Source organism: Pipra filicauda, unplaced genomic scaffold (assembly GCF_003945595.2).
Source record: "Pipra filicauda isolate LSUMZ 115617 unplaced genomic scaffold, ASM394559v2 scaffold35_size7292922_pilon, whole genome shotgun sequence".
Taxonomy (NCBI): domain Eukaryota; kingdom Metazoa; phylum Chordata; class Aves; order Passeriformes; family Pipridae; genus Pipra; species Pipra filicauda.
This window is the reverse complement of record NW_024104487.1, coordinates 5,693,403-5,719,837: the sequence shown is the minus strand read 5'-3', so window position 1 is coordinate 5,719,837 and position 26,435 is coordinate 5,693,403. Positions and strand designations below refer to the sequence as shown.

Below are 26,435 nucleotides of genomic sequence, written 5' to 3'. Positions count from 1 at the left end.
ACCAAAGTGAGAACCTGTCTAAAGCAACCTCACTCCTACACTGGACCAGCTGTAGAGCAATCCCTCTAATCCCATCTAAGCTTCTAGAGTTTCTAAAAGGTATCTCCTTCAGTATCTCCTGAGACAAATCAGACTGGATGATACAGTTTCTAGTGGCAACCCTGTTCACTTAAATATAGGATGAATGCACCCAATGGACTGAGTTGTGGCCATATCTTACTACATCTTAGTGCCTACTGCTGATAAAGAGGTCGAAATCCTAAAGTGAAATGGTGATGAATCCCCTTCCCATTGCTTGGGAAATTTTAGCACAGCAGAGCACTGAAGGGTGGTATAGGACACTTACAGTAGTAACTTCATCTTTACTAATTTTACTCACAGTCATCAGACCTCCAACAAGATCACTTGTGTGAGGATCTTCATCTTTGGTACCTAGCTGAGGGGAGTAAAGCTCTGTTGTCCGCAGGATTTCCAGAACTCTGTCCAAGGCCTCTGCTACTGTGATGGGGCTGTTTTCCTGGGCAGCATTAATTATGTTAATAACCTGAAAGCAGATTAAGGAGGCAGGCAAAGAAAAGTGAATGGCACTTTTTTCTTTTCTTATTCTTTATTCTTATTATTAAGTCTTTATTCTTGATTTGATTATGCTAATTCTCATTTAGCAAATGGAGTGCAAATTCTCCCAACCCTTGAAGTACAACTCTGAAAATGTAAATTTGTGCTCAGATTTCCTGGTATCCATCTACTATTTTTAACTGTCAGACTCCTGGGAAGTGAAAGCAGAAGGGTGTGAAATATCTGAAATAGTTGCAAGTGGGTGGACCAAAAACTAGCAATGTCCCAGTCCTTCAGCGTATCCAGTTCTTCTCTGAAGCAATCATTCAATCCCTAGAGGAAAACCCAAACAAACAAGTAAATTCCTGGATGTGACTCAGATATCCTGACATAGGATGTAAAGCCTTAGTTTTCTGCATGAAAAATAAAGGGCAGAGAGCAGAAAGAGCTTGCCTGTAGAAGAAGAGGATGGCTGTTTGAACCCCCACCTTGTGCCTCAGCCACAGTCTGGGAATGCAGCAATGACAGCAGCAGCAAAGGCTGCTCCTGGCTCTGCCAGGGCTGAGCGGAAGAAAGCCCCAGTGCTGTCTTCTCCAGCAATCAGGGGCTGTTGCAAGGGCACTACAGGCCTCCCTGCAGATATGACTGAGGATAAGGAAAAGTTCTTACAGTCACAGTAGTACTGGGAAGTAAGTGCTTGATGAGAGCAAGAGCAAATGGGGAGAGAATTAAAAATGAGGGTGGGAGATACCTGGTGTGTGTTACAAGTGACTATGCAGCTGGTTTGCAACAGAGTTTTGTGTAACACAGTGAACAAAAGACTGCAGGAAAGTGGGGGAGACAGAACATGGTGCAGGTGCTCCCTCCTCTACGTGCTATCTTATGAATATCAATAGTAAGAGCAAAGGTGAGACTGGAAGCACATCCTCCTACACATACACAGCCCAACAGAACAGTGTCCCCTTCCTGCTAGCAGCAGTGCATCCAACAAGGGCACACTTTCCCCCTTTTTCATATTCTTTCTTTATGACTAGGATTTGGAATGCAATGATGAGATGTAGAAAGTAGTATGGATAAAAAAAAGTTATTTATATTATACTGTTAAATACAAAGTGCAGGAAACCTCTGGTTGTCTGTTCACCAACTACATACTTCCCTATGAGAGCAACTCTAGACTCTTGAGATTGTGGAAAAGTCAGTGCTCAGGACTCACCTTTGTGATAGGAGCTTCTATGGTCATTGAGTGAATCCTTGCCATCGAAGAGTACCGTCGGGTCTGTAAACTTGGAGCTGCTGTTCAAGAGAGCCACAGACTATAAATCAGATGACAGCATTTAAAGAGCAGAAGGCTGGGGAACAGCACAACATAATCCAGCCTCATGTTCCACTTCTGTATTTCCTCCTGCAGGTTCTTACTTTACTGTTTCATTTCTTGCTCTGTTGTTGACCTTCTTGGCAGCACCCCTTACTTTTACTATCAGATTTTCCATGCGTCCTTCACTTCAGAATGAAGCTGTACCTATTATGCTTCATGCCCAGTACCTGCCAGTTGCTCTTTGCAGTGAGTCTCTGTCAGACATGGCTCCTCCTGTGAGTGTGTGTGTAAGTCCCTCATCTTGGTGATACAACTGGTCTCATGAAACCCATTCTTGCTTCCCATAAGCTGTCCTTCCCTCATTACATAGAGAGGCAGAAAATCTCTGCCACCACCGTCCCAGCCCCAGCAACCAGTCACAAATGGGATCAGGAGTAGAAGTACTGCTCTCAAGTAACCAGCAGCAATAAATCCCTTCATGTTCAACACTAATAAAACAAAAATACTGGTTCAGGAGCACAAGCTGAAGCTTTCTGAGGGAGGTGGCACTAACGCTTCATCACACACTTTTAGAAGGCTTCTCCTATCCCTTGGCACAGCCACTCCTCTCTATGAAGGCATTCTGCCATGCATCATATAGCGATGCTGGTACTCGTGGCTGGGGCACTGTTTTGTAAATTAGAAGAAAGAAATTTTGCAGCAGTTATAAAAAGATGGAGTAATTTCTCTTTAATCAGCTATGAATCTGGTTCATCTGCAGTTTTATTGCCTAGGCCAAGTCTGTTCTTTCTTTATTTGTAAATATATATATATTTATAATATTATATATCAATATATAATAATTCTTGACAGTTTACTTTCTTACCATCACTACTTTGAGATGTTATTGACTTAACATCAACCGAGTCTTTCCTTCTGTTCTTGCATTTGTAGGAATTGGATTCTGTAAATACAAAACAAAAGCTTTAAAAATGCATCAAGTAAAACATCTACAAAGCTTCTTCCATTTAAAGTTATGAAAATTTAATTACATGATCTTAACAATACGACATAAGCGTGGGAAATACTGTAATCTCTGCACATCAGAACAAGGAACTCAGTGTCTATCAATTTAAAGCAACATGTCCGAAGTCACCTGGAAAGGTGTTTCACAAGGAAGTCAAGATGCCTTATGGAACGGGAGACTTGCTTCACCTAAGTTTAGCTTCCTAAAAGCAGCAGTCTTGCAGGCTGTTGATGTCTAAGGTGGTTATCAGAGAACCTGCTTCAGGAGAGATGTCTCATGCAGGTGCGTTGAACCCCTCCTGCAAGGCCCTTTTGCTTCCCATCAGCCACTGAACAAGACTGAGTTTAACAGCCTAAAACTTTAGCCAAGTGAGGAAAGTCCCATCTCAGTCTACACTGTTCGAGCCCAAGCATAATTCAGACTCAGACAGCTTTTGCTTTTATTTGCAGTAATTTTTTGTACACTGTGTTAAAGAAAAATCTAGCATGCTGAGAATGATTATAAACAAGCAGTTTGGTTGCTGTGAAAATGAACCATGCAAAAAGCTGTTATTCTTGAAACTAATGTTTGCTAAAGCAAGAGAAATTATCACATCCAGGCAAATTCAAAAGCTGGATGAAATACCAGGAAAGAGCCTCAAAAAAAAAAAAAAAAAAAAAGATGTGGTAAAATTTAATTTTCCTCCAAAACATTACAATCTTCAGTTCTCCCTGCTGTTGAAAAACAACCATGCATCTATTCACCTCTTTGCAAGAGTGTCTGAAATGCCACTCAAGGATCAGAGACCCTAGTAAGCTTTTAAAAGCAGATAAAACCATCTGAAGAATCAGAAATATCATGACATTGATATTCTTAACATAAAGACCATGTCACAAGACAGGATGTAGGCAGCCTGTCTTTAGTAAAATAAAATGTCAATATATGATTCTCCAGAATTAAAAGTCTGTCCATCTTAAAAATTACTGAAATACAGTTTCTGTCTTAATTCTCTTTTTCTACTACAGATTTATAAGATAGCTTAGGTCTTCTTATTTTGCTGTAGTCCAAACTGGAGAAACTGAAAGCATTTTCCTCTGTTGACATCTAAGAGCAGGGCATAACTAATGCATGTTAAATAATTTTATTTATTTATTTTATAGTACTCCTCTTAGAAACCCCATTCCTGCATTAACATTTGGATTAGTTTATCATAAGGCACTAGAGTGGGAGCAAGGATTACACATAAACATAGCTGTGAGTGGCTATAGTTGACAACTCTCCTTGTGTTAAATGCCAACTAGCAAGTCAGAAATTTTGCTAGTGCCACCCCAAGAGTGACAGGCACCTAAAAGCTACTCTCTGCCATTCTACAATTTCATCTGTAAATATTTCAATGCCTAAATAAAAAATTTTTCTTCACCTAGTGAGCAGAATATCTCATCATCCAGATTTGGTACAAATCACACCATCACAAACAGCACAATATCATGGATTACTTTTCTATGCTCATCACATACTGGTATATGCCCATGGATAAGTTCTGGAAATTTATTCTTGGAGCACAGCCATGGACCTCAGGGAAGGATAACCTACATCACATGCTCTAAGTCTGTCTGCGTTCACTGCACCTTAGTCATCAACATGGGGATGACAATGGGATGGGGCTTCCAAGTCTTGTGTAAATCTGTCACAAAAACGAGCAAACCTAAAATATTAGTAAGCTAGTAAAAATGTTTTAACTAGTAGCACTTGTCCTTTGGCTTAATTCATAGGCTTCTCACCTTCTTGTTTGCAGGAAAGAAACAGTGAGAAGAAAATCTGCTTTTATTACAGGGACATGGGAGTAAGCAGTTTAACATACTGTGGATCAGTTCTAATGGCAGCAATGGGAATGAGAGCAGCCAATTATATATTGTCTCTTCTTTCCCCTGCTCACTGCTGTTTGGCATCACAGAGTTCTCTGTTGTTTGTATGCATCCCGGGCTACTTGAAAAAGCAGGAGATGTTAAACAGTCATTGTTAAACAGTCATCCTCTTCCCATGTGAAAATCAGAAGCTGCCTGACATTGCACAGCAATGTTGTCCATCTTTCAAAGCAGGAACAGCCTCAAGTGCCAGAAGGTAATAGTGCATGAGAACCTGTTCACTCATAGTAAGACATCAGTGCTGCGTCTGGCTGAGATTACTAGAGTCACAAGCTTAAAATTGGCCTTTGGTGCCTCCTCCTTCAGGCAAAAGTGTTATTCCAAATACTACACAGCACTGGAAGAAGGGATTATCTATCCCCTTATGCTCCACACTTTTAGTCAAAAGCTGTCTGCAGAAGTCCATGAGAGCTGGAATGTGCTGTCCGCAAGTAAGTAAACCCACCTGAGACACAGGGCAAGGGTTTTGCAGACATCCTGCAACAATTCACCACTGACAAACTGACTAGCTCAGGCCTGGACACCTCAGACAACTGTCTTAGTGCTGTGCTGGGGCCAAACCAGTGGCCTGCTGACAGGTCCTAAACTTGGAAACACTAGGGCAGGTGTGCTGGCACAAATCAGCACATTCCACATTTCAAACACAAAGGGGTGCCAAGGTACACCAGCCTCAGGATCAGACACAGTGTTTTAATACAATGAAGAGCAGTGCATCCTAACTTCAAATGCACAGCAAGAGCTCTGCACAGGAGACTGAATTATTGTTTATTATATTATTACTGGTTATTGATTATGGATTATAAATGCAATTCATGGTGCAACATCAGTGGCAGCTGGCATCCCTCACTGACCATCAGCTCTGACTACTGACTGGACAGAGGGAAAGAACCCTGCCATGACCTCCAGCACAGCAGCATATAGAGGTAAAAGTATTCTAACCTGACTGAGAATTGTCTCCTGTGTACTTCTCTTCATGGTGACTCTTGTAGACCTGAAGATTGGAGTAAAATATGTATGTAAGGCAGAAGAATACAAAAATAAACAGGCTACATTCAACACTGTTCATATCCAGAATTTTCCATTCAGTTGTTTTTAAAAAGAAGGTGTATGGCAAAGACTCTTCTTTAGGTGCAGTTAGATGTAGAGAAATAATATGAAAGGAAACAGATATGTCATGCAGATAATTGCAGATACAATAGTGCTTTTATATACTAAGTTCCTGTTAAATGCCTGTGTTTGCAAGAGAACGGATATTCTTTTTAGGTATTGTTTTAAGTGCAAATTGCATATGAACCTGAAAAAATGAAATGCAAAAAACAAAAAAAAAATTCCAAAATATTAATTTTTGCACTTTAAAAAAAAAACATTTTCTTAGCACTATCTAAGCTAATTTTGCATGTATCCTTTCATAGGTCACTAATAAACTTGACTTCAGAAAACTCAGTTATAAAAACAACTCTCTGGCAAATGAGAGGTAGAGGTAGGTGTCATTCATCGGAACTTTATTTCCAAGTAATTTTTAATCATTCTCATGAAAAATTTTAATTATTTGTGCTTCTGAGAGAACTTCGGTAGCTCCAACAACAGGTATTCCAAGCTTTCTTAGAATTTACATAGGATATTTCCATCATCTTAAAATTTACACATATTGCTTGGACTACAATAACACAGATTAATATTCCTCTGCTTTTCCATTCCGCTCAGAAAAAAAAGCAGTCTCCAATTAATGGCAATTTAATACCTGCTAATCACTTCACCCTTTCCTTTGTTACATGGTTACAAGAAAGTATTTTGCTGTTAATAGGAAACCTGAACAAAAATGTCAGTTCCTCAAGTCTTCCTTCTAAAATTAGCACATTATATATTTCATTAGAGCTAACAGAGACACTGAGAAGGACTAAAAATAATGCATTACTTTTTTTACTTCAGTCACTAGAGAAGATACACATACTCTCTGTATACACATACTCTGATACACAATCTCTTTTCTGTCATTCTTGCAGACACTCTTATCTTTTTTTCCTCTTTGCAGTGGGGGGGAGCAGGTAAAGAGGGTGAAAGGGAAAGAGAAGAAAATGGAAAGGAAAAAACCCATAAAATTCAGATATGGTTTTCTGTAATGAAGAAAAAAAAAAAAAAAAAAAGAGAAGGAAATCCTGTGCTCATGTTCCATATAAATTTTGTTCAAGGGAACATAAGAAGTGACTCTTCCTCCAAAAATAAATTTTAAACACTTCTCTTGTAACCTGGCAGAAACTCAAAGAGAAATGATCTTGTCCATACAGAGTAAGATTAAGGAATCTCATCAGATCTGGTGCAGTGACACAATGCATCTGAACTGCTCATTCTGGTCCCAACCTGGAGCTTCTCTCAGAGCCAATGGATATATATCTCTGTCTACTGCACAGCTGGCAGAAACATTGGCACAGTCCTCCAAGTGCTCTACTAAAAAAATAATCCCACTTTTATGTTCTGAATACTTCTCCTCCCCTTCTGCAGGCATGTCCTGAAAGATTCGTGTAAGGTAAGTTATGAAGGTAGTCACACAGTTAATCTTGGGTCAATATGTTCTTAAGAGGAGAAACAACACCTTTGTTTTAAATTTATGAATGTGCAAACACTGGACTCAATCCTGCCAGGTCTCAAATTGACAACAGCAGCATTAATAATTACCTAGGCTTCAGCACATGGAAATAGTCACATGAAAGTCAATCCTTATTCATAAATCTTCACTGTAAGAATGCTTAATACTCTCTTACATAAATTTTTCCATGCATAAATCTAGCATGCTAAATTTTTGTATGTTATAAATCTGGCACAGAAATACATGAAGGTTTCTGCACAGTGATCTCTAATAATACTATGATATCCCTTACAGAAGCTGTTGGTAATGGCAAATACCTACTTTTGTTTAAGGTGAAACAATGCATAATGTGTAAGGATGTTTCGAAGTCAACATACATTGTCTGAATGCTGAAATCCAGCCATTTAAAATTATGTCAATGCATTTGCATCAAAATTTGAATCATGACAGTTTTTACTGCTCTGTAACTAAATAAATAGCTTGTTTGATTTCCTTTTATCCTGCCATAAAGATTTATCTGTGGCTTGAAAAAGAACCTAATTTTTTTAGGGTAAAGAAATGTTCAACTGCTGCAAGTATTCAGGCATGGATTTTAGGAATACTGCAGTGTCCAGTATCTCCTACAGGCAGGAGGTATTTCAACCACAGAAGTGAAACAGAATAATTACATAGCTGTGTTGGATGCACCTTGTTTTTTCCCCAAGGGACCTTACATTTTCATACACCATGCTTTCTGTTAGGCTGTGGTCTTCAGCCTTTGTGGCAGACCTCTATATCTGTGGAGAACCTTTCGAAGGCCATATTCCCTGGGATTACCAAATGTGTAAAGCTCCCTAGACTATCAAATTTGTGCTCAATTCACCAGTAACTGCTTATGAATGAATACTAAAAAGACATAAAGGGTGGTGCTTTCCATCAGTGCCAGCAGTACAGAGAATATAAATGTCGCCTTGGACACAAGTTGTCAGATAAAATTTGTTTCATAAGTTCCCTTGTTCTCATTGACAAGGAGGGGCTGATAGGACAGGGGAAGTTCAAGGACAGCCTGGGTGTCAGCAACCATGAAATGGAGAAGTTCAAGATCCTCAGGACAGTGAGGAGGGCACACAGCAAGCTCACTGCCCTGGACTTTGGGACAGCAGACTTTGGCCTCTTCAGGGATGTGCTTGGAAGAGTTCCATGGGATAAAGCCATGGAAGGAAGAGGGGCCCAAGAAAGCTGGTTAATATTCAGAGATCATCTCTTCCAAGCTCAAGAGTGATGCATCCCAACAAAGAAAAGTCAGGTAGAAATGCCAAGAGGCCTATATGGATGAACAAAATACTCACGATAAACTCAAAGACAAGAAGGAAGCCTACTGAAGGTGGAAGCAAGGACAGGTAGCCTGGGAAGAATTCAGAGAGAGTGTCTGAGCAGCCAGGGATCAGGTTAGGAAAGCTGAAACCCTGATAGAATTAAATCTGGCCAGGGATGTCAAGAGCAACAAGAAAAGCTCTTATAGGTACGTTGGTGAATAGAAGAAAGACTAGGGAAAATGTGGGCCCTTTTTGGAAGGGAACAGGATACCTGGTTACCCAGGACGTGGAGAAGCTGAGGTACTCGATGATATTTTTGCTTTGGTCTTCACTGTCAAGTGCTCCAGCCACACTGCCCGAGTCGCAGGAGGTAGAGGCAGGGACTGGGAGAATGAAAAACTACCCACTGTAGGAGAACAGGTTTGAGAACATTTAAGGAACCTGAAGGTGCACAAGTGCACAGGACCTTATGGGCATCCATGGGTCCTGAGGGAGTTGGTGGAAGAAGTGGCTAAGTCACTATCCATTGTATTTGAGAAGTCATGGCAGCCCAGTGAAGTTCCTAGTGACTGGAAAGGGGGAAACTTAAACCCTTATTTCTTAATAACAAAAAAAAAAGAAGAAGACCTGGGGAACTACAGGCCAATCAGTCTCACCTCTGTGCCCTGTAAGTCATGGAGCGGATTTTCCTGGAAACTATGCTAAGGCATATGGAAATAAGGAGGTGATGGTGACAGCCAGCACAGCTTCATTAAGGGCAAATCATGCCTGACAGAATTGGTGGCTTCCTACAATAGGGTTACGGCATTGGTGGATGAGGGGATGTCATCTAACTGGGCTTATGCAAAGCATTTGATACTTCCTTGCACATCCTTGACTCTAAAACGGAGAGACCTGGATTTGACAGGTGGACCACTCAGTGGATAAGGAATTGACTGAATGGTCCCAATGAAAGAGTTGTGGTCAATGGCTCAGTGTCCATGTGGAGAGGAGTGAGGAGTGGTGCCCCTCAGGGGTCTGTATTAGGACCAGTATTATTTAACATCTTTGTCAGGGACATGGACAGTAGGATCAGGTGCATCATCAGCAAGCTGGCTGATGACACCAAGCTTTGTGGGGTGGTTGACACGCTGGATGGGCCCCAGCATAAGAAAGACATGAACCTGTTGGAGGAGGGCCAGAGGAGGGCACAGAGATGACCAGAGGGCTGCAGCACCTCTCCCATGTGGAAAAAATGAGAGAGCTGGGGTTGTTCAGCCTGGAGAAGAAGCGGCTTCGGGGAGACCTTGCAGCACCTTTCAGTACCTAAAGGGGCCTGCAAGAGAACTGGAGAGGGGCTTTTCAAGGGTGTCTAGTGATAGGACAAGGAGGGACAGCTTCAAACAGAAAGATGGCAGGTTTAGATTAGGTATCAGGAAGAATTTTTTTACTGTCAGAGTGGTGAGGCACTGGCACAGGTTGCCCAGGGAAGTTGTAAATGCCCCATCCCAGGAAGTGTTCAAGGTCAGGTTGGATGGGGCTTTGACCAACTTGGTCTCGTGGAAGGTGTCCCCTGTGGCAGGAGGCTTGGAACTAGGTGATCTTTAAGGTCCCTTTCAAGATAAATTAGTCTGTGATTCTTACTGGCTTAGGCAGTCCAATAAACTGGGCAAAGAAAACCAGAAAAGGACTTTTTTCTATATTCCAATGAACTGGGCAAAGAAAACCAGAAAAGGACTTTTTTCTATATTCCAATGAACTGGGCAAAGAAAACCAGAAAAGGATTTTTTCTATATTCCTACTGCTGTTTTTTACAGAAGGCTGCAAATTTGTAATTGTGTTGTACTCATTATCTTGCAAAAAGAGTACAGTATCATATCTACACTTCTCTGTACCAGTCTTTCAGCTATGTTTTTTTTAAAGAAAAAAAGATCAGATTGTATCTCACTTTCAAATCAAAGCAGCTATAAATGAAAAAACAATGAAAAGCTTTAAACAATGAATTAAAGAGAATACATTAGAATACATAACTTTATCACTGCTTCTGTTACAAAACTCAGTGGCACTCTAGCCTGAGATTTTAAAAAATACTGTGACTGTAAATACTTTGCTGCTAATACTAAAACCCATGGTTAATTCAAAGATGAGGTCAGTTTACAGTATTATGAGTCTTACTTTTCAGTGATAAACCTTCAAAGTTCTTCCAAAAGTTATGCAGTTTTCTTCCTTGACTACCTGCCTCCACAAGACTTATGCAAGGAGGATAGTTTCAGTGGGCAAATTTTACAGACTACCACCTATGAAATTCTTCCAGTAGTAGCGGTATTCCAATAATGTGTTAATATTCAGTATTGTTCTTCTAAAGAAGGGACAACTAGACATACTTGTGACTTTCTAAATACTTTGTCTGCATAAGTGTCTTTACCTATATGAGGTGTAAAAGCACATAAAAGTCTAAATGAGCTACATAACCCCTTCCAGAAACAATATGGAAACATATCATGTTTCTCAAGCACATCCTTGGTCTAAAATGTTGCCAGACACTTCCTATTTCACCCTTACAGACCACAAGCTAAAGACAGATTTCACTCTTTGCTCACAGAATTTCAGACTTCTTTACAGGGCATGTACTAGAGTATTTTTGGGGCAAAGCATGTGATATGATCATTTGCCTCAGACACTGTCAGCGGGTGGACAGCAGGAGCAGATTACAGCAAACAGCTCCCCATACGACCAGCTTGTGGCAGGACCAGCTGGTGTGGATGTGTGCCTGTATTGCAGAGACCTGGGTCAGTTGCTGCTGCTGGTTTACTTGGGTTATGGCTTGAGTGACACCCCTCCAGAACACTTGTTCTAATGAGTGTGTGAAGTCTCAGGTGCTGCACGAAGGCTACACTTTATTTAAGAACCACACATTTGCAAGCCTTATGACTGCTGAGCATAGGTCATTATTAGGCATAAATACACCAGATAGACTGTCAAGAGCAGGTCTAGAAAGAAGGCCCTGAACTCCCTTTGAACTATGGTCTGTGTTGCTCCACAGTATCATGGACTCAACTGTCACATTCATGCTCCAGAAAATTAAAGCCTTTCTTCCTCTACTCAACAGTCCTACAGAATGAGAATAGCCCATGCAAATGCTGAAGTTTTCTTGCTTGCTCCAACAATCAATGAGAATCTCATTGTAAATATAGATTACATCTGCTTGCAAAAATTGATAAGCCAAAATATATTATTTTACTAAAAGCTATGAAAATTATCACATGAAAGAAATACAATACCTGTTTGTTGTTTTCGTTGGTACAATGCAGCCTTTTGAGGGACACAAAGTGTCTTATTTTCCTAGCAACAGAAATAATCACTTGTTACCATATCAAATGGTAAAGAGAGAAGTGAAGCGATACACTGCTATTTTCTATAGCAGAGATCTCCATGCCCTCAGGAAACCAGATACCAAACCCAACACCAGCGAGATGACTGGGTGACCAGCACTTCTTCAGCATTACAGTGATGTTTTTGTCCCAGGACACCTGATCCTTTTGCTCCTTCAGGAATTCTCCTGCACATCTGGGAGCCGAATTTGGCAATGTGCCGATTCTGCACTGCAAAGGTGGGAGCATGTGCAAGCACACACACAAACAAGGGGATTGCCCAGCTGCTAAATACATGGAGATTCATGCCAAACTTACAGATTGAGAAAGCAGAAAGAAGGCCCTAAAAACCAGAAAGCAGATATGTTCTGGACAAGTTAGTTACCCTCCTTGTCCTATCACAGGTGTTATCTTCACATGCTGCTGGATACTGTCTCCTGATTTTCTTCTTGCGTGGTAAACTCCTTGCCATTCCTAAGGAAAAACACACAACAGAGACAGCATCTAAGAATATATAGCTTGCAGTCAAATCTTCATTTATTATTGCATAATCCTTACATAGTAAATTGTTACATTTTATTTCATGGTTGTCTTTTCTAAAATAGTATAAAATTTATTACTAGAGAATAGCACCTTTAACAGTCATTTGCTAACATACGGACAGGGTAACTATGTTTCTCTTACAAGCGTGCATGCAACTTTTACAAAGAACTTCAGGAATCATCTACTTAGAGGGGTTACAAACATTCTTGCTAGGTACCACCATAAGCAACAGTGGTTGCAACACATCCAGAAGGTACCTCCCTTGGGACCAGCAGAAACAAACTGTACTGAGCACCATTCAGCTTTGAAGTTGTCGGTTGCCAAGCAATATGTATGCTAAATTTCAAAAATCCTTGACCTAAAGATGCCCTTCAACTAACCTCAAAGAAGAAATATTTTTAAGGAGAGAACTACATGGCAGCAGAGTAGGATTAAATTGGAAAATGGGTGGAAGATACCTCTGAGTAGGCAGTGCGAGCTGCTGGGCAGCCCATATAAATGAGGAGGAGCGCAGCAGGAGTGGCCTGCAGGTCAACTGCAGACAACTCCAGACAGTGACTCCAGATCATTGCTGGAAGTGATTCAAAGGTTCAAGAACTCCCCAAAGTTCTTGAAGCAGAATGTGAAACAGGGAAAGGTACTTCTGCAATCTGTGGGAGATGGGATAAGAGACTGTTGCTCGGATTAGGGGAACGTATTGCCAGGCCCATCACCACAACAGCAGGAGTTCACAGGGCTCTGCAGATAGAATTCTAACTGTAGTTAGAAAAACAAACCCCACTGAGTGCCAATACTTTTTGGTGCTTCAAGTATGCAGTCAGTGAAGGCTCTGCAGTTTGACAGAGCAGTTAAACCTTTGGTTGGATGATTCAGCCACCTGAGAGACTGACTGAGGGACTGTTACATTCCAACTAACAAAAACTCCATGGGCTATAAGCAAAATAGAAACAGAGAAAACATCCTAATACTGATCTTAAGCCAACAGATCAGAAGAAGTTCAGTCAGATCCTAAAAGCAAAGCTAATGAAATCTGTAGTCACTTGTCTGTGACATGGGCTGTTGTGGTCCTTAGACATCTAAGGAGCAGAATTGTGGTCTTATATGTACACTCATGAACACACCTTGTGTTCTTAAACCCAGAATGATGAAAAATAATGCAGAATATATAAATAAAAAATAAAGCAGAATCTATAGCAATGAGATTGTTTTATTTGCTTACCTTTCCTTTTTTAATGAATGTGTTTATGTTGTCTAAAAGATCTGCACAGTTTTTATCGCTTTTAGGTAATTCAGTAAGTTCCTTGCCAATAAGCTCTCCCTTGCAGTATCCCATCATCTGTTCAAAGGCTGGGTTAACATACTGCCAAGACAAAAGTACCTTTTGTCAGTATCTAAAGAAATGTACTTAAAGGATAATTACTCACATTTAACTATCGAAGTGTGACAAGTTATATGGCTAAAACCACAACCACACATCCCTACAATTAGGTGTTTCTCATATAAAAATACTATGTGATGGTGAAACATTTTATTCAAGTAAGAAGCTGAACACAGCAAGCGATATGTAACCTCCTATCAGAAGGCACAGAAAGAGAATAATACAGGTTTTACCACAGACAACATTACTTTACTGAAAATTATAATCTAAATAACGGTTGCTGAAGGAAAAGTCTTATTCAGCAGGCGTCAGTGTGCATCATCCAAAAATTAGGCACTTAATTCCACAAGGTTTTCTAACAGGCAACAAAACTAAAATACTGAAATAGAACAGGAACTACTGTGCAAAGATCTCTTTGGGGTTCTTCTTTTCCAATTCTATAAAATAGTTAAAGTTTCCTTCCCTACCTGAATGACATGATCTTCACTGGTTATTTCTACAGCTTCCTGACAATGGTCTAATGCTGTAAACACTGCATTACAAGCTCTGAAATTAGCAAAGGATTAGCACATTAGTTTTATTGTTAGAACATTTTGTTCACTATAAATACATTATGAAATTGTACTTATCGGTAGACGAATCACAAAGTTCCAGTTGTTTTGACTAAACCGTGTCACTATCTTCAGTATGACTTTTTTCAGAACATCCAGCCTCAGACAGCCTTGTTAACATGCTTTTACTGCAGATCACATTGTAAAAGTGCTTATAGGCACTGCAGCATCTTAATAGTATATTTTTATCTACATACATGCTTTGAACAGCAGGAACTAACAATTAGCAGTAAAACTAACATGCTACTGTTACATCAGAAAGTTTTGTGATCATTAAAGATTGGGAACACAAAAATCATCATAGCAGATATATACAAAGTTTTCAATAAGCAAATGGATTGGCACTGTCAAAGAAGCTGTAATACAACATAGTTAAAAGAAACAATCTAAGCCATCTCAAAGTTCTAGTCCAAAAAATGTCAATTTTCCTGCTCCCAAATAATAATGCAATGACTTGATTTCCATACATCCTGATTTTTAAGGGCCAAAATTATCTTTATTACCCAATTTTTTTCAGGGCTATCCTTGAACTAATGCATGAAAACAAAAGCCTTATCTTCTTGCTACAAAATTTAAGTTGCTTAAATTATGATTTACACAAATGGCCTTAACATTAATATAGGCTCCTAATGCTAAGGAAAAAAAGTATATCTTATAGAATCACAGGATGGTTTGGGTTGAAAGGGACCTGAAAAAAGATCTCTCTCCAACCCCGCTGCCATGGGCAGGGAAAGTGCATACTAAAAGAAACAACCTGGCATACTTGCTTTGATAGATGTCAGTATTTCATCTTTGATTTGGACTAAAGACAAACTAATTACCTTTTATATGCCTCTCAATGCAGGGAGCAAAAGTGCATGAACATTCTTGTATACAGTTATTACTGAAAAGAAACATCTTGCTCCAAGACTGCATAGTAGAGTTTGAGTTAGTACCAATGACTAGAGAACTAAGAAATACAGGACGTTTCTACTTCTGCTTATCATGGAATTAACTCTAACCCAAATAGGATGCATGAAGAGATATACACAGAAACACTGCCATGTAGCTGCATTGATGAAGATTTCTAGACAAAAAGTGATATCCAGAAGATGACAGAAGTATTTCAATTCATATAATAAAAGGAGCTTTTACAAGTGATTTTCCAGCAATCCGAGCTGGTTCCCAAGTGTGATTTTGTGCTGTGTGAAGTAACTGATTTATCTCAGTGACAGATTTATCCCAGTGACAGCTGCAAACAAATGTCATTACAAATGTAAACTTTCTGTATGAAAACATACAGGTATGTTTTCACTATTCAAGCCTTAGTATTTTCATTTGATCTGGCAATCAAGCCAACAAAATTACAAGCCCATATCCTCTTTGATTGACACACAGATGTCCAACCAATTTTCAAACCAGAAGCAACAATGCGGAGAAGCAGAGTCCCTGCTACGAAAGGAAAGACATTTCTGACTACTGACATGACCGTATCTATTTTCTTGGGCTGGTTCTACTCTTTCACCATGTTTCTCTTGTGTCTGAACACTTGAAATATCCCGGGTTTAATTCCATTGACTAACTTTCTGCATTCTCTTCCCTTTCACTGTTACAAAGCTGTAGAGAAGACCTACAGACCAGCAACAAGTGAGACAGACATACAGTACAACACTTTTTTACCCACTTAATTAAACCACGAGTGAAAAAAAATTGTAACTAAATAGCATTTCCAAATACCAGCTCTGTTTAGTTTTTAATGGCACCTGCCAAATAAGGCAGAGGTAGGGATGAGACATCAGCTTTTCCAGGTTACAAATACAGCTTTTCAGAAAGTTTACCTTTTAAAAGGCTACCTTATACCCCCTGATTTTAGTACAAAAGTTGCTTGTAAGTATTACTTGTGCTTGTTAGATGACAAGGTTTAGCTGCTTAGCTATATTGGGCCTACATCTGTTAAACTTTTTCCTTAATTATTCTGGGACTGCATCTGGTAGTGGCAGTAGCAAACCCAAAGATACCACCTTTTCTTTCCATAGTATTTTACAGTGCTGCCAAAGGTTCCCAAAAGAGTCGTGTTCAGAGGTGATGTGGATACATATAAATCCACAAAAATATATATAATGTTTATTATCAATATACAAAAGACATGATAACACAGGATGAATTTTATATAATATTATTTACATAAATTAAAATGAAGTAGGCTCACAGTTTATGTAACTCCATACAAAAGAGCGAGATCAAGCAGAATTGCTGCTGTTTCCATAAACAATATGGATGAAAGAACTGTCAGTAGATGAAATGCCATCGGGGACTGACATTGTTTCCTTCCAATTTTAATGAATTTTAACGGCTGTAAATGAACTTACTGAAAAATATGGTAGCCAATATGAATCATGCTCCCTGGCTTGAAGTTCTAATTATTTGCATTCATATTTGATACTACTCATGTAGAGATGTACAAAATGTATTTGGATCTTGTTCTTGAAATAAAATATGAAGTACAAGCATTGTGTGTTTAAATGACAGCTTAATCTTTCCATATAAAATTGATGTTTCTGATCTATGCTGACTTCATTCAGAAGATGCTTATTTAATCTTGCATTTGCAACTAACAATGAACCAAGTCAGGACCACCACAACTAATAATTAACTGCTAAAATTTAACTTCTAAAATATCATAGCTGCTTTATTCTCCTGCTGAGTTTTAGAAAACAACTATTAAAATTGTGTAAGCCCAAATTAGATTTTTTCCCTGGAAATTTTATTATAATCGCATTCTGCATGCACGAACACACAATCACTTGAAAATATGAAGTCATTTAGGGATCAGTTTGCAAAGAAAATCTTCAAAAATCTATTTCTTAAACAAAGTCACTGAAACCTGTGGAAAAATGGTAGTATTTTCTGTTACTGGAATTTAAGACACAGAGAATGACCCCTCCTCTGCATTACACTCAACTTCTAGGGCTTTTTCTTTCATGTACTTGCATTGCAAAAGTATCTACATGCATGCATAAGCAACTATATTAAACATAAAATTAATCACATTTAGGAAAAAGTGATAAGAGAATGAAAGTAATTTATTTTCTCATTATGATAAAAAACTGTGCTCCTGACCCACCAAGTCTTGCCCAAGCAAGAAAATAATCAAGACTGCATTCAGCTCAATCTATTAAATATAAAATCTTAGACACACAAGATCAAGAATGACTTTGTGAAGTTCTACCATCATGTAAATTCACAGTTTTCTGACCAAGCTTTCTCAGGGTACCAATTACTAAGACACTTAAGTTTGTCCTTTACAAAATAACAGAAGGAGAAAATACAAAAGTATATTAGTTAACATGCCCATGCAAAACACACATATGCATAGCTGGGAAGAAGCAAGAAGCAACCTGATACAATTACTTAGACCAAAAGGTTGATGTTTACAGTTTCTTACGCTTCTACATACCGTAATTTGAACTGAGATCGCACTTCCCCATGTTCTATTTGAACCAGTTCATTGTAACAAGCAGTTACACTGCTGTTCTCCATGAATTGCTGGAAAACAAATCAAGAGTGCATGAAATAGATCGGAATGGTTTTAAACTGTTATTTCTGTTCCTGCATTTAAAACTCTGACCTTATAAGGAGAGCTGGCATGAGGCCAGCAAAGGGCCGCAAGGGTGATTAAGCACCTCTTCCGTGGGGAAAGGCTGAGAGAGCTGGGACTGTTCAGTCTGGATGGGACTGTTCAGCCTGGAGAACAGAAGGCTGAGGTGGGGAACTCATCAAGGTACATAAATATCTGAAGATTGATTGTAAGAGGACAGAGCCAGCCTCTTTCCAGTGGTGCCCAGTGACAGGACCAGAGGCAACAGGCACAAACAGAAGCACAGGAGATTACCTCTGAATATCAGGCAACACTTTTTTTTTACTGTGAGGGTGACCAAGCACTGGCATAGGTTGCCCAGGGAGATTTGAAGATCTTCAAAAGCTGTGTGGCATGGTCCTGGGCAACCTACCTCAGGTGTCTCTACTTCAGTAGGGAGATTGGGTTGATGACCCCCCAAGGACCCTTCCAACCTCAACCATCTTGTGATTCTGTAGAAATAAGCCTTTGTTGTACCTTTTGTGTTGAATAATCATCTGTTTCTCAGGAATGAGTTCCTAGTTTTTAAGACAACATGGCTATCTAAGTACAAAACAAGTATAAAAATACGCTAAAACCTCAACTGTGGATTTTTCCATTTGGTTCTAGCAACCCAGTTAGAAACAGAAAATCTAAAAAAAAACCCCAAAACAGTCTTACACAAAAACAGTATTGCCTTGATGTTTCATTTGGAACATCTATCCCTAATTCAGAATGGAAAACCTTAGAGACATAAAACATTCATGCTAAAAAATAGAGAGAAAAAAATTTATTTGGCATTTTTTTCCAAGCAAATTTGTAGCTAAAGCTCAGAAGTGACTTTGATTCACAAGTAATCTCACTGAGCTGTCAATGTGAATTCAGAAGTGCAGAAAAGTATGCTAACAACAGTGAACAAACTTTTACTCCAGACAGGTGAGATCTTGTCCTCTCTTTGTCAGGCACAGGTGGTAATCTAAAAGGTCTTGTGCTTGATCCTGCTGAAATCAGAAATTTTACATTGCTACAAAAGAAGTGGATTCTTTGACTTCAAATAAAGTTTATTGATGATCACATGCACTGACTTTAGTTACCACATGAAATACCCTGTGTTGTCACTAGTTCTCACAGCACAGCTGCATGCAGAGTCAAGAGGTAGCATGCAAACCTCCAAGGAACAAAAAATAGCTTTTAGGAAATCTGTGCTTCTCTCCTGTATAAAACCTGTGGGGACCAATGGCTTAATTCCAAGTTTCAAGCAAAAAGTAAAAAAAATAAAATTAAAATCAATTGTCAGCATGGGTCTGTTTCACTCCTTAATGCAAAGATCTTAAAGTATTTCTGTAACTCTCACTTCACACACTAAGGGAAAACAAAACACACAGTATCAAGTTGGTAGAAGCAAAGGTGCAAATAGCATTGTGTTTTTGCATAACAAACTGTCTGCAAACAAACTTCTCTTCTATAGCACTGTAGATTTAGATTTTCAGTTTTAGGGTGCTCTTTTAAATATTCAATTTTGTGCTAAATTTAAAACAATATAAGAACAAATCTATCAATAATATAAAATTTATCATTGATGGCAATCTTATTTTATGAACTAGACTTACTAGAATATAGTAAGTCTCTTTATAAACAGCTTTTTAAAGCAGTGCAGTTTACTGACAAAATTAAACCACTGCTGTTTACTGACAAAACTCTTGGCACAAATCTTTGGCTAAGAACCAAGAACTGAAGCTTACTGAAGTGCTAAACCTGCTCTTAGGTGTTGTATAGTCTTCTGCAGATGTACAGAATCAGTTTATTTAAGTTTACAGTGCTGATGCCATTCATTCAGTGGCTGACTCAAAGCAAAGAAATCAATTGGGACCTGAAAATAGCAGGAAACATTTCCTTTTTTTAATCTCTGCCCCTAATGTGACACAAGAAAAGGAAGATCTATTAACTCTCAAATATTAGAGGCAGACAACAACAGTTTCTTTTTAAAAAGTTTCATATTTATACAGTATATTTTCATTTAACTAACATATACCCTTAAATTATTTTTTACTTCATTATAATTGGATTCCATTGTTGCTCTATACAGAACTTCACACAAGCCACTAGAATCATTAGCTAGTAGGAGTGCATTATTCTTCCTGCTTAGCAATTGGTACTAGGTTTAACATTAAAAACTTCTTTTATTCCAATCCAGAGAGTTTTAATAGTATCTGGTCAATGAGAATCAACATTTGTTTAGGAAAAAAAGTTCAAAATACAAGACAAGACTGTAATTCAATAATTTTTGCTGATTTAAATCATAGGTAAAAATCAGTCAGGAAGCTAAATCACTTATTCAAATTAGTCCATCCTAAGTAGGCCACCACTATTAGATTTATGAGGCTGAGAGGAAAAAAAAATCAACATAATTAATATACTGGACTAACAACAGCATTAACACACAAACACAAAAGCGGTTAATGATATAGGGGGAAAATCAGAAGGTGCAATAAAATAGACCTTCTTGAGAAGGAGGAAGAAAAAACAGAAAAAATTATTATTTAAACAGGTATGATTTTCCAAAAATAAATTTCATTTTTGCTCCAGAGGAAGAGATTCCCTACAAATACCGTCTCTCTTGAAGAAGGGTATTTTTAAATCTTTGTGTGGGGCAGTTTCATGTGTTAATGGATTTAGTCCTTACTGATCCCTATCTATCCAAGCACAAATAGTTCCTATGTCTATACCACTGCAAAAATAGAATGTTTGACATCAGATGTGTTTTAAAGTCTTGAAAATAATTCCAATAGGAAATTATTATATTGCACAAGCTCTCTGATAAATTTGGGACAGCAAGAGGGAATGACTAGAGCAGCTGTCAGGTGCAAAAAGATTTTATTTTCCTAGGCAGACAGTGTGCCACTGGAATGTGTCTCGATGCTGCAGAGTGTCTCCTCTGGTTTTACTCAGTACTACACCTACAGTTATAATCTAGCTCATGAAACATTTTCCTGCATAATTTTAAAACGAAACACTAGAACTAAGAAGTAATAAAGTTTTCTTTGAAAACTATTAAAGCTTTTTTTTTTTTTTTTTTTTTTTGAGAGAGAGAGAGAGATCACTAAGAAAGTACTGGCATTCTTGAGCTGACCTTTCTCTTAGATTCAGCTTTTCCAATTTTCAGAGTGTCTATGTGCTTTAGAAGGGCTTTGGCCTTCAAATCATTTGCCCCCACAACACCCTGGCAGGAGAGGCAAGACCTAGTACCTCTTTTTATTTTGAGATGATCTGAAAATGGTAATTCTGGTGCATGTTCTGCTATGTAAACAAACTTGAGCTGAATGTGAGTTAGCTCAGATACTGGACATCTGAGCATCTGAGCATGAGATTCTACCTGAGTTAATTCCACTCCTTCTCTGATATTCCTTACTACAATTCATTGTCCTAACTATATGTATATTTAGGACATATAGTTAAATCTCTCTAATTACAGTGTCCACTGATGTGCTTCTGTTGCCTAAGTACATAACTCCTTATGAACTTAAATAATACCGCTGATTTATAATATAGCAACATAACATTCATGCCCATCCAAAGCCATTCACACAAAGATTAGAAGAGGGTAAGAAACCTAGATATTCAGAGCTGAGAACTCCTGCTTTCTGCTCTCTCCTACAAAGATGTTTTGAGAAACAGTATGAACAGTTATCTTTATTTCTGCTACCTGTACAGGAGAGCTTCTAACTCTGTCCTGAGAAGAACTGGTGCAAACCAGGACAACAGACCTCATGGGAAAAAAAATAAATTCTTCTTCACATCAGGAGTTGGACCAGGTTTGTAGTCCCATTGGAAGAGGAATCCCAGCAGTCTGAGACATGCAGAGATGTTGGGGTGACTAGTCAGCATGCTGCAATATGCAGCACATGTTCATCAGTCTCCCATCATTGTTTTTCAATGCAGTCATAAACAAAACCCACTCACCGCCCAGTCAGACCACAAGAAATTAATTTCAGTACTCTTGCTATTCTGAAAGGATTAGCTAAATCACAGAGTCTCTTATTTCACATGCTTCTGGAATACATTGTTGAAAAGAAAAGAATACCAAATCAACTGTCACGGGTTTCTTATCAATAAATTTTTGACAGAAGAGGATGTATAGTTTTCAGTTTGAGGAAGTAGAAGTGTCTGTAATTTATGAAGTTACTATATGGTTTCTATATTACATGGGCAAATTATACTTACCCTATCAAAGCCTGCATCAAGAAGGGGAAGAACAGAGGTCTCTTCTTGGTCAGCAGATCTGCGAAACAAAATCACAGAATCATAGAATCATTCAGGTTGGAAAAGACTGTTAAGATCATCGAGTCCAATCTTTAACCCTGCACTGTCAAGTCCACCACTAAACCATGTCCCAAGTACCACGTCTACACGTCCTCTAGGTATGTCCAGGGCTGGTGATTCCTGGGCAGCCTGGTCCAATGCTTTGCAATCCTTTCAGTGAAGAAATTTTTCATAATATCCGATCTAAACCTCCCTTGGCACAACTTGAGGCTATTTCCTCTTGTCAGATCCCTTACTACTTGAGAGAAAAGACTGAGCCTCACCCCGCTACAACCTCCTTTCAGGTGGCTGTAGGGAGCTATAAGGTCCCCCCTCCGAGCCTCCTTCTCTCCAGATTAAACACCCCCAGCTCCTTCAGCCACTCCTCATATGCTCCAGCCCCTTCCCCAGCTCTGCTCTTCTCTGGACTCACTCCAGCACCTCAATGTCCTTCTTGAATTGAGGGGCTCAGAACCGGACACAGGATTTGAGCTGTGGCCTCACCAGTGCCAAGCGCAGGGGAGGACCATTCCCTGGTCCTGCTGGCCGTGCTATTTCTGATCCAGGCCAGGATACCATTGGCCTTCTTGGCCACCTGGGCACTGCTGGCTCATGTTCAGCTGCTGTTTAACCAGCACCCATGGGGGTGTCCTTTTCTGCTGGTACACTTTCCAGCCACTCCTCCCCCTGCCTGTGGTGCTGCCTGGGGTTGTTGTGACCCAAGGGCAGGACCCAGCACTTGGCCTTGTTGAACCTCATACCATTGGCCTCAGTCCATCAATCCAGCCTGCCCAGATCCCTCTGCAGAGCCTTCCTACTCTCCAGCAGATCAACACTTCCACTCAATTCTGTGTCATCTGCAGAATGACTGAGGGTGCATTCAATCCCCTCATCCAGATCATCAGTACAGACATTAAAAACGACTGGTATATTGTATGGTCACACAGCATTAAAGAATTAGATGGTATAAATTTGACAAGTTATCTAAACATAACTAACTCAGTGAGAACACTTTTGCATAAAATACATACATAAAATCATACTATTACAGAAGTTGATGCTACAGTCTTCTTTTATAGGTATCTGCAGCTATTACTACAACCTGATAGTTATTCCTACAGCAAACCAGACAGATCCTCTACAGAAGTCCTGTGTCTCTTCACAGTCAGGGGATTACAAAAAGAAAGAGAATAAAAGACATCCTGTGATATCCTCTTAGAAATAATCTCAAAAAAAGTTATTAAGAAAAAGGTGAAACAAGTTGTAAAATCTTGCTCAGCAGCAAATTTAGTCTATTTTTGAATCTTGACAGGAATAGTTCTCTTGTCACTTTATTTCCTAATATTTTAACTGATCTAGGAAATTATTAAAATGACAATGGATTCAGTAGGGTGTAGAGTTTTAATCAGGGTGTCTGAAGGTATTTGATGAAGATGTATTTAAGTCAGTAAGAACTCTCCCTGAACATGTGGAGTATGAATTACTGAATAAGGATTTCAGGATAACATTCTGGTAATTATAGCATAAACAGGATTGAATTTTGCTCCATTACCTCGTTCCCTAAAAAACACAGTGTGTTAATTGACCAGTTATTTCCTTTAGAAAGTAATATACAGCTTTCTGGTTTTGGTTTGGATTTTTTTTTCTTTTAGAAACTAACATATATCTTTCTAATTTTCTTAGTATACAAACCATTCTGAACCTGATAGGGATAATACTAGTGTGCATGAAAGGAAAGTTATCAAACACTCAAATAAAACATAAACATCACTAGCCCATTTCAGGTGAAAATTATTAAACTTACTCTGTTAAACTTGTTAGTAAGATGCTTTCTGTTATTAGATAACTATTATGCATAATATTCTTATAAAGTAAAATAAAAATCTCTCACAAATCAGTAATACTTACATGCGTGGAACCACAGCAAGTATTACAGTATGCTCTGATGGTTCTACAGCACGAATAGACCTGAGGAAACAAAAATTTCTCAGCTACACTCAGTGCTTTCTCAATGTTACTCTGAGTATCTTCACGGAAAATATAAATGAAACCATGACTGAAAGACACCATTGAGGCTAGAAAACAGGATATTGCACTGCCAAACCTACCTATCCCCACTTAGACAAACCATTTTCATTTTGCTGCTAGATTCCTTTTGCTCTATGCAGCGTGGAAGGCAAGAGCTCCAAAAATACATAGCACAAACAACAGCTTTTCAAACCCACTCTTTGTTTGCCCTGTGTACTCAACTTATTTGAGGCAGACTGCCCTGAATGCGTGAGTTGAGAAATCCAGCACGTTTCAATACCCGCTAGCTAATTTAAACAAGAATCTCTACCACTTCTCATATTTACCACTGTCCTTCTAGACATTCTAAAATTTTCTTTAGAGGGTGAGAAGTGCTTTTGAGGTATGCAAGTAAGAAAAGTGGGTATAGCAAATTATGACAGACTATCATTTATTAATTGCTGAATAAACAAAATTTAGCACCTTGCATAGTATCGGGAAACTGAAAAAAAAAATTACAACCAATTACCAGAACACCCCATTCACTTTTTACAGGTGAAAAGTAAGTTTTTCACTCATATCACACTGTCCTGAATAAATGATCTTTATTTTTGTTTGTTGGTCTTTCAGAAAAACTTACATCAGCACGAGTATTTGAGCATTAAAATGCCCCTTGTCATAAACATGGCAAATTTCAGGTCATGGTAGACTGGAAGTACAGTATGGTGCAAAATGTATTCTTCAGCTGAAACAGTGTACTTTAGCAAAGCATCCCAATATTAAGCACTTGCAAGTGCACAAATGCTGCTTAGATAGAATCATGTGGACCAGAGGAGTGATGTGAAGTTCTACAGAGAACTGGCAGTACCTGACCTAGTGGGCAAACATGCTCCTTTGAAGTCTGCAGCTTCAGACTTTGCTGTAGCAGTAAGCCAGGAAAAAAACAGACACAGAAGGGAATAATTTCACAACAGCTCTGGCTTATGCTCTGATAGAAGCCCATGACCTAGAGACAATTCTGCAATTCATCTTTGCCAAAAGTGTAGTTGTCATATTGTTATTCTCTTACAGATTTATGCAAACCTCCTAGTCTCAGTTCCCCAACTTCCATTTTCTTGTAATTTTGGGTGTTCATTTTTGTTTCTTTTTCACTATTTTTGTTTTAAAATTCAGAGGTTTTGTTTTGTATAATATATTCTGAAGCTCAAGAGAAGCATAAGGCCATTTAAGTTACCTGCAGATATCTTCTGCATCAAAATATCTGGAGTTCCTGTGATCTATAACAATTATTTCCTGGTGCTTATCAAGAAAACATTCAAGTGCTGACTCTGGAGTCCAGGCAATATTGCACCTGTATCCAGCTCTGTCACAAGCCCACCAGAAACCATTGCTTTGGTTGTCTTCTTTCGCAAAGATGAGCAAAACCTGCAAAGGATGCAAAACAGCAGCACCACATTAAACACACGAAGTAGTCCTCTGCATGGTGCAAATCTTAACAAACACTTCTGCTCTACGAAAGATTGAGTCTGCTTTGAAAGTGGGAAGGTTGAAGCACAGCTTGTAAAGCAGTTGATGCAGTAGTACAGCTTTCTTAATGGATAGAGAGGTCATCAATAGATAATCAATAGTTAATTGAGTAGGTCTGGTTTTCAGGACAAAACTAGCTTGCTAGATGATGATTCTTTCCTACCTCCTGTTCCAATTCGTTCAGTAACCACCCAGAGTGTTCAAACATCATTGCCACTCCCATCAGGCCATCCAAGCTATGCACACTTTTGATTGTAAGGAACTGTCTGAAATGCAACTAATCATCACTTTTCCCTGAATAGGGACAAACAATTAACATAGCACAGTTTTATTCATAACCAATATTATTTCAATACTGAAAAGAGCAGGTTTGGATAGGATTAGGTGTGTGTGTGGGAAAATCAAACATCACAATTTTGTACTCAATAAATTGTCCCAAATTGTCCCTGAATATATGAGGTAGTTT

At 38.9% G+C, this 26,435-nt stretch overlaps 1 protein-coding gene across 6 annotated transcripts in view; it reads right to left on the bottom strand.

Annotated features, from left to right (window-relative positions):
• Positions 1-26,435, bottom strand: part of PDE8B (phosphodiesterase 8B) — a 74,184-nt gene that overhangs the window by 11,287 nt on the left and 36,462 nt on the right. For 4 of the 6 annotated variants that reach the window (XM_027709918.2, XM_027709920.2, XM_027709922.2 and 1 more), the window contains exons 3-14: positions 25,677-25,867; positions 24,344-24,403; positions 22,358-22,415; positions 17,978-18,066; positions 14,398-14,476; positions 13,772-13,912; positions 12,395-12,483; positions 11,920-11,980; positions 5,720-5,771; positions 2,736-2,813; positions 1,769-1,848; positions 380-544 (exon numbers count right to left, since the gene is read on the bottom strand). In XM_027709918.2, the coding sequence (XP_027565719.1) occupies positions 380-544; positions 1,769-1,848; positions 2,736-2,813; positions 5,720-5,771; positions 11,920-11,980; positions 12,395-12,483; positions 13,772-13,912; positions 14,398-14,476; positions 17,978-18,066; positions 22,358-22,415; positions 24,344-24,403; positions 25,677-25,867 (1,143 nt within the window). The remainder of the gene's footprint in view (positions 1-379; positions 545-1,768; positions 1,849-2,735; positions 2,814-5,719; positions 5,772-11,919; positions 11,981-12,394; positions 12,484-13,771; positions 13,913-14,397; positions 14,477-17,977; positions 18,067-22,357; positions 22,416-24,343; positions 24,404-25,676; positions 25,868-26,435) is intronic. The other 2 variants (XM_027709919.2, XM_027709921.2) reach the window with 1 other exon arrangement.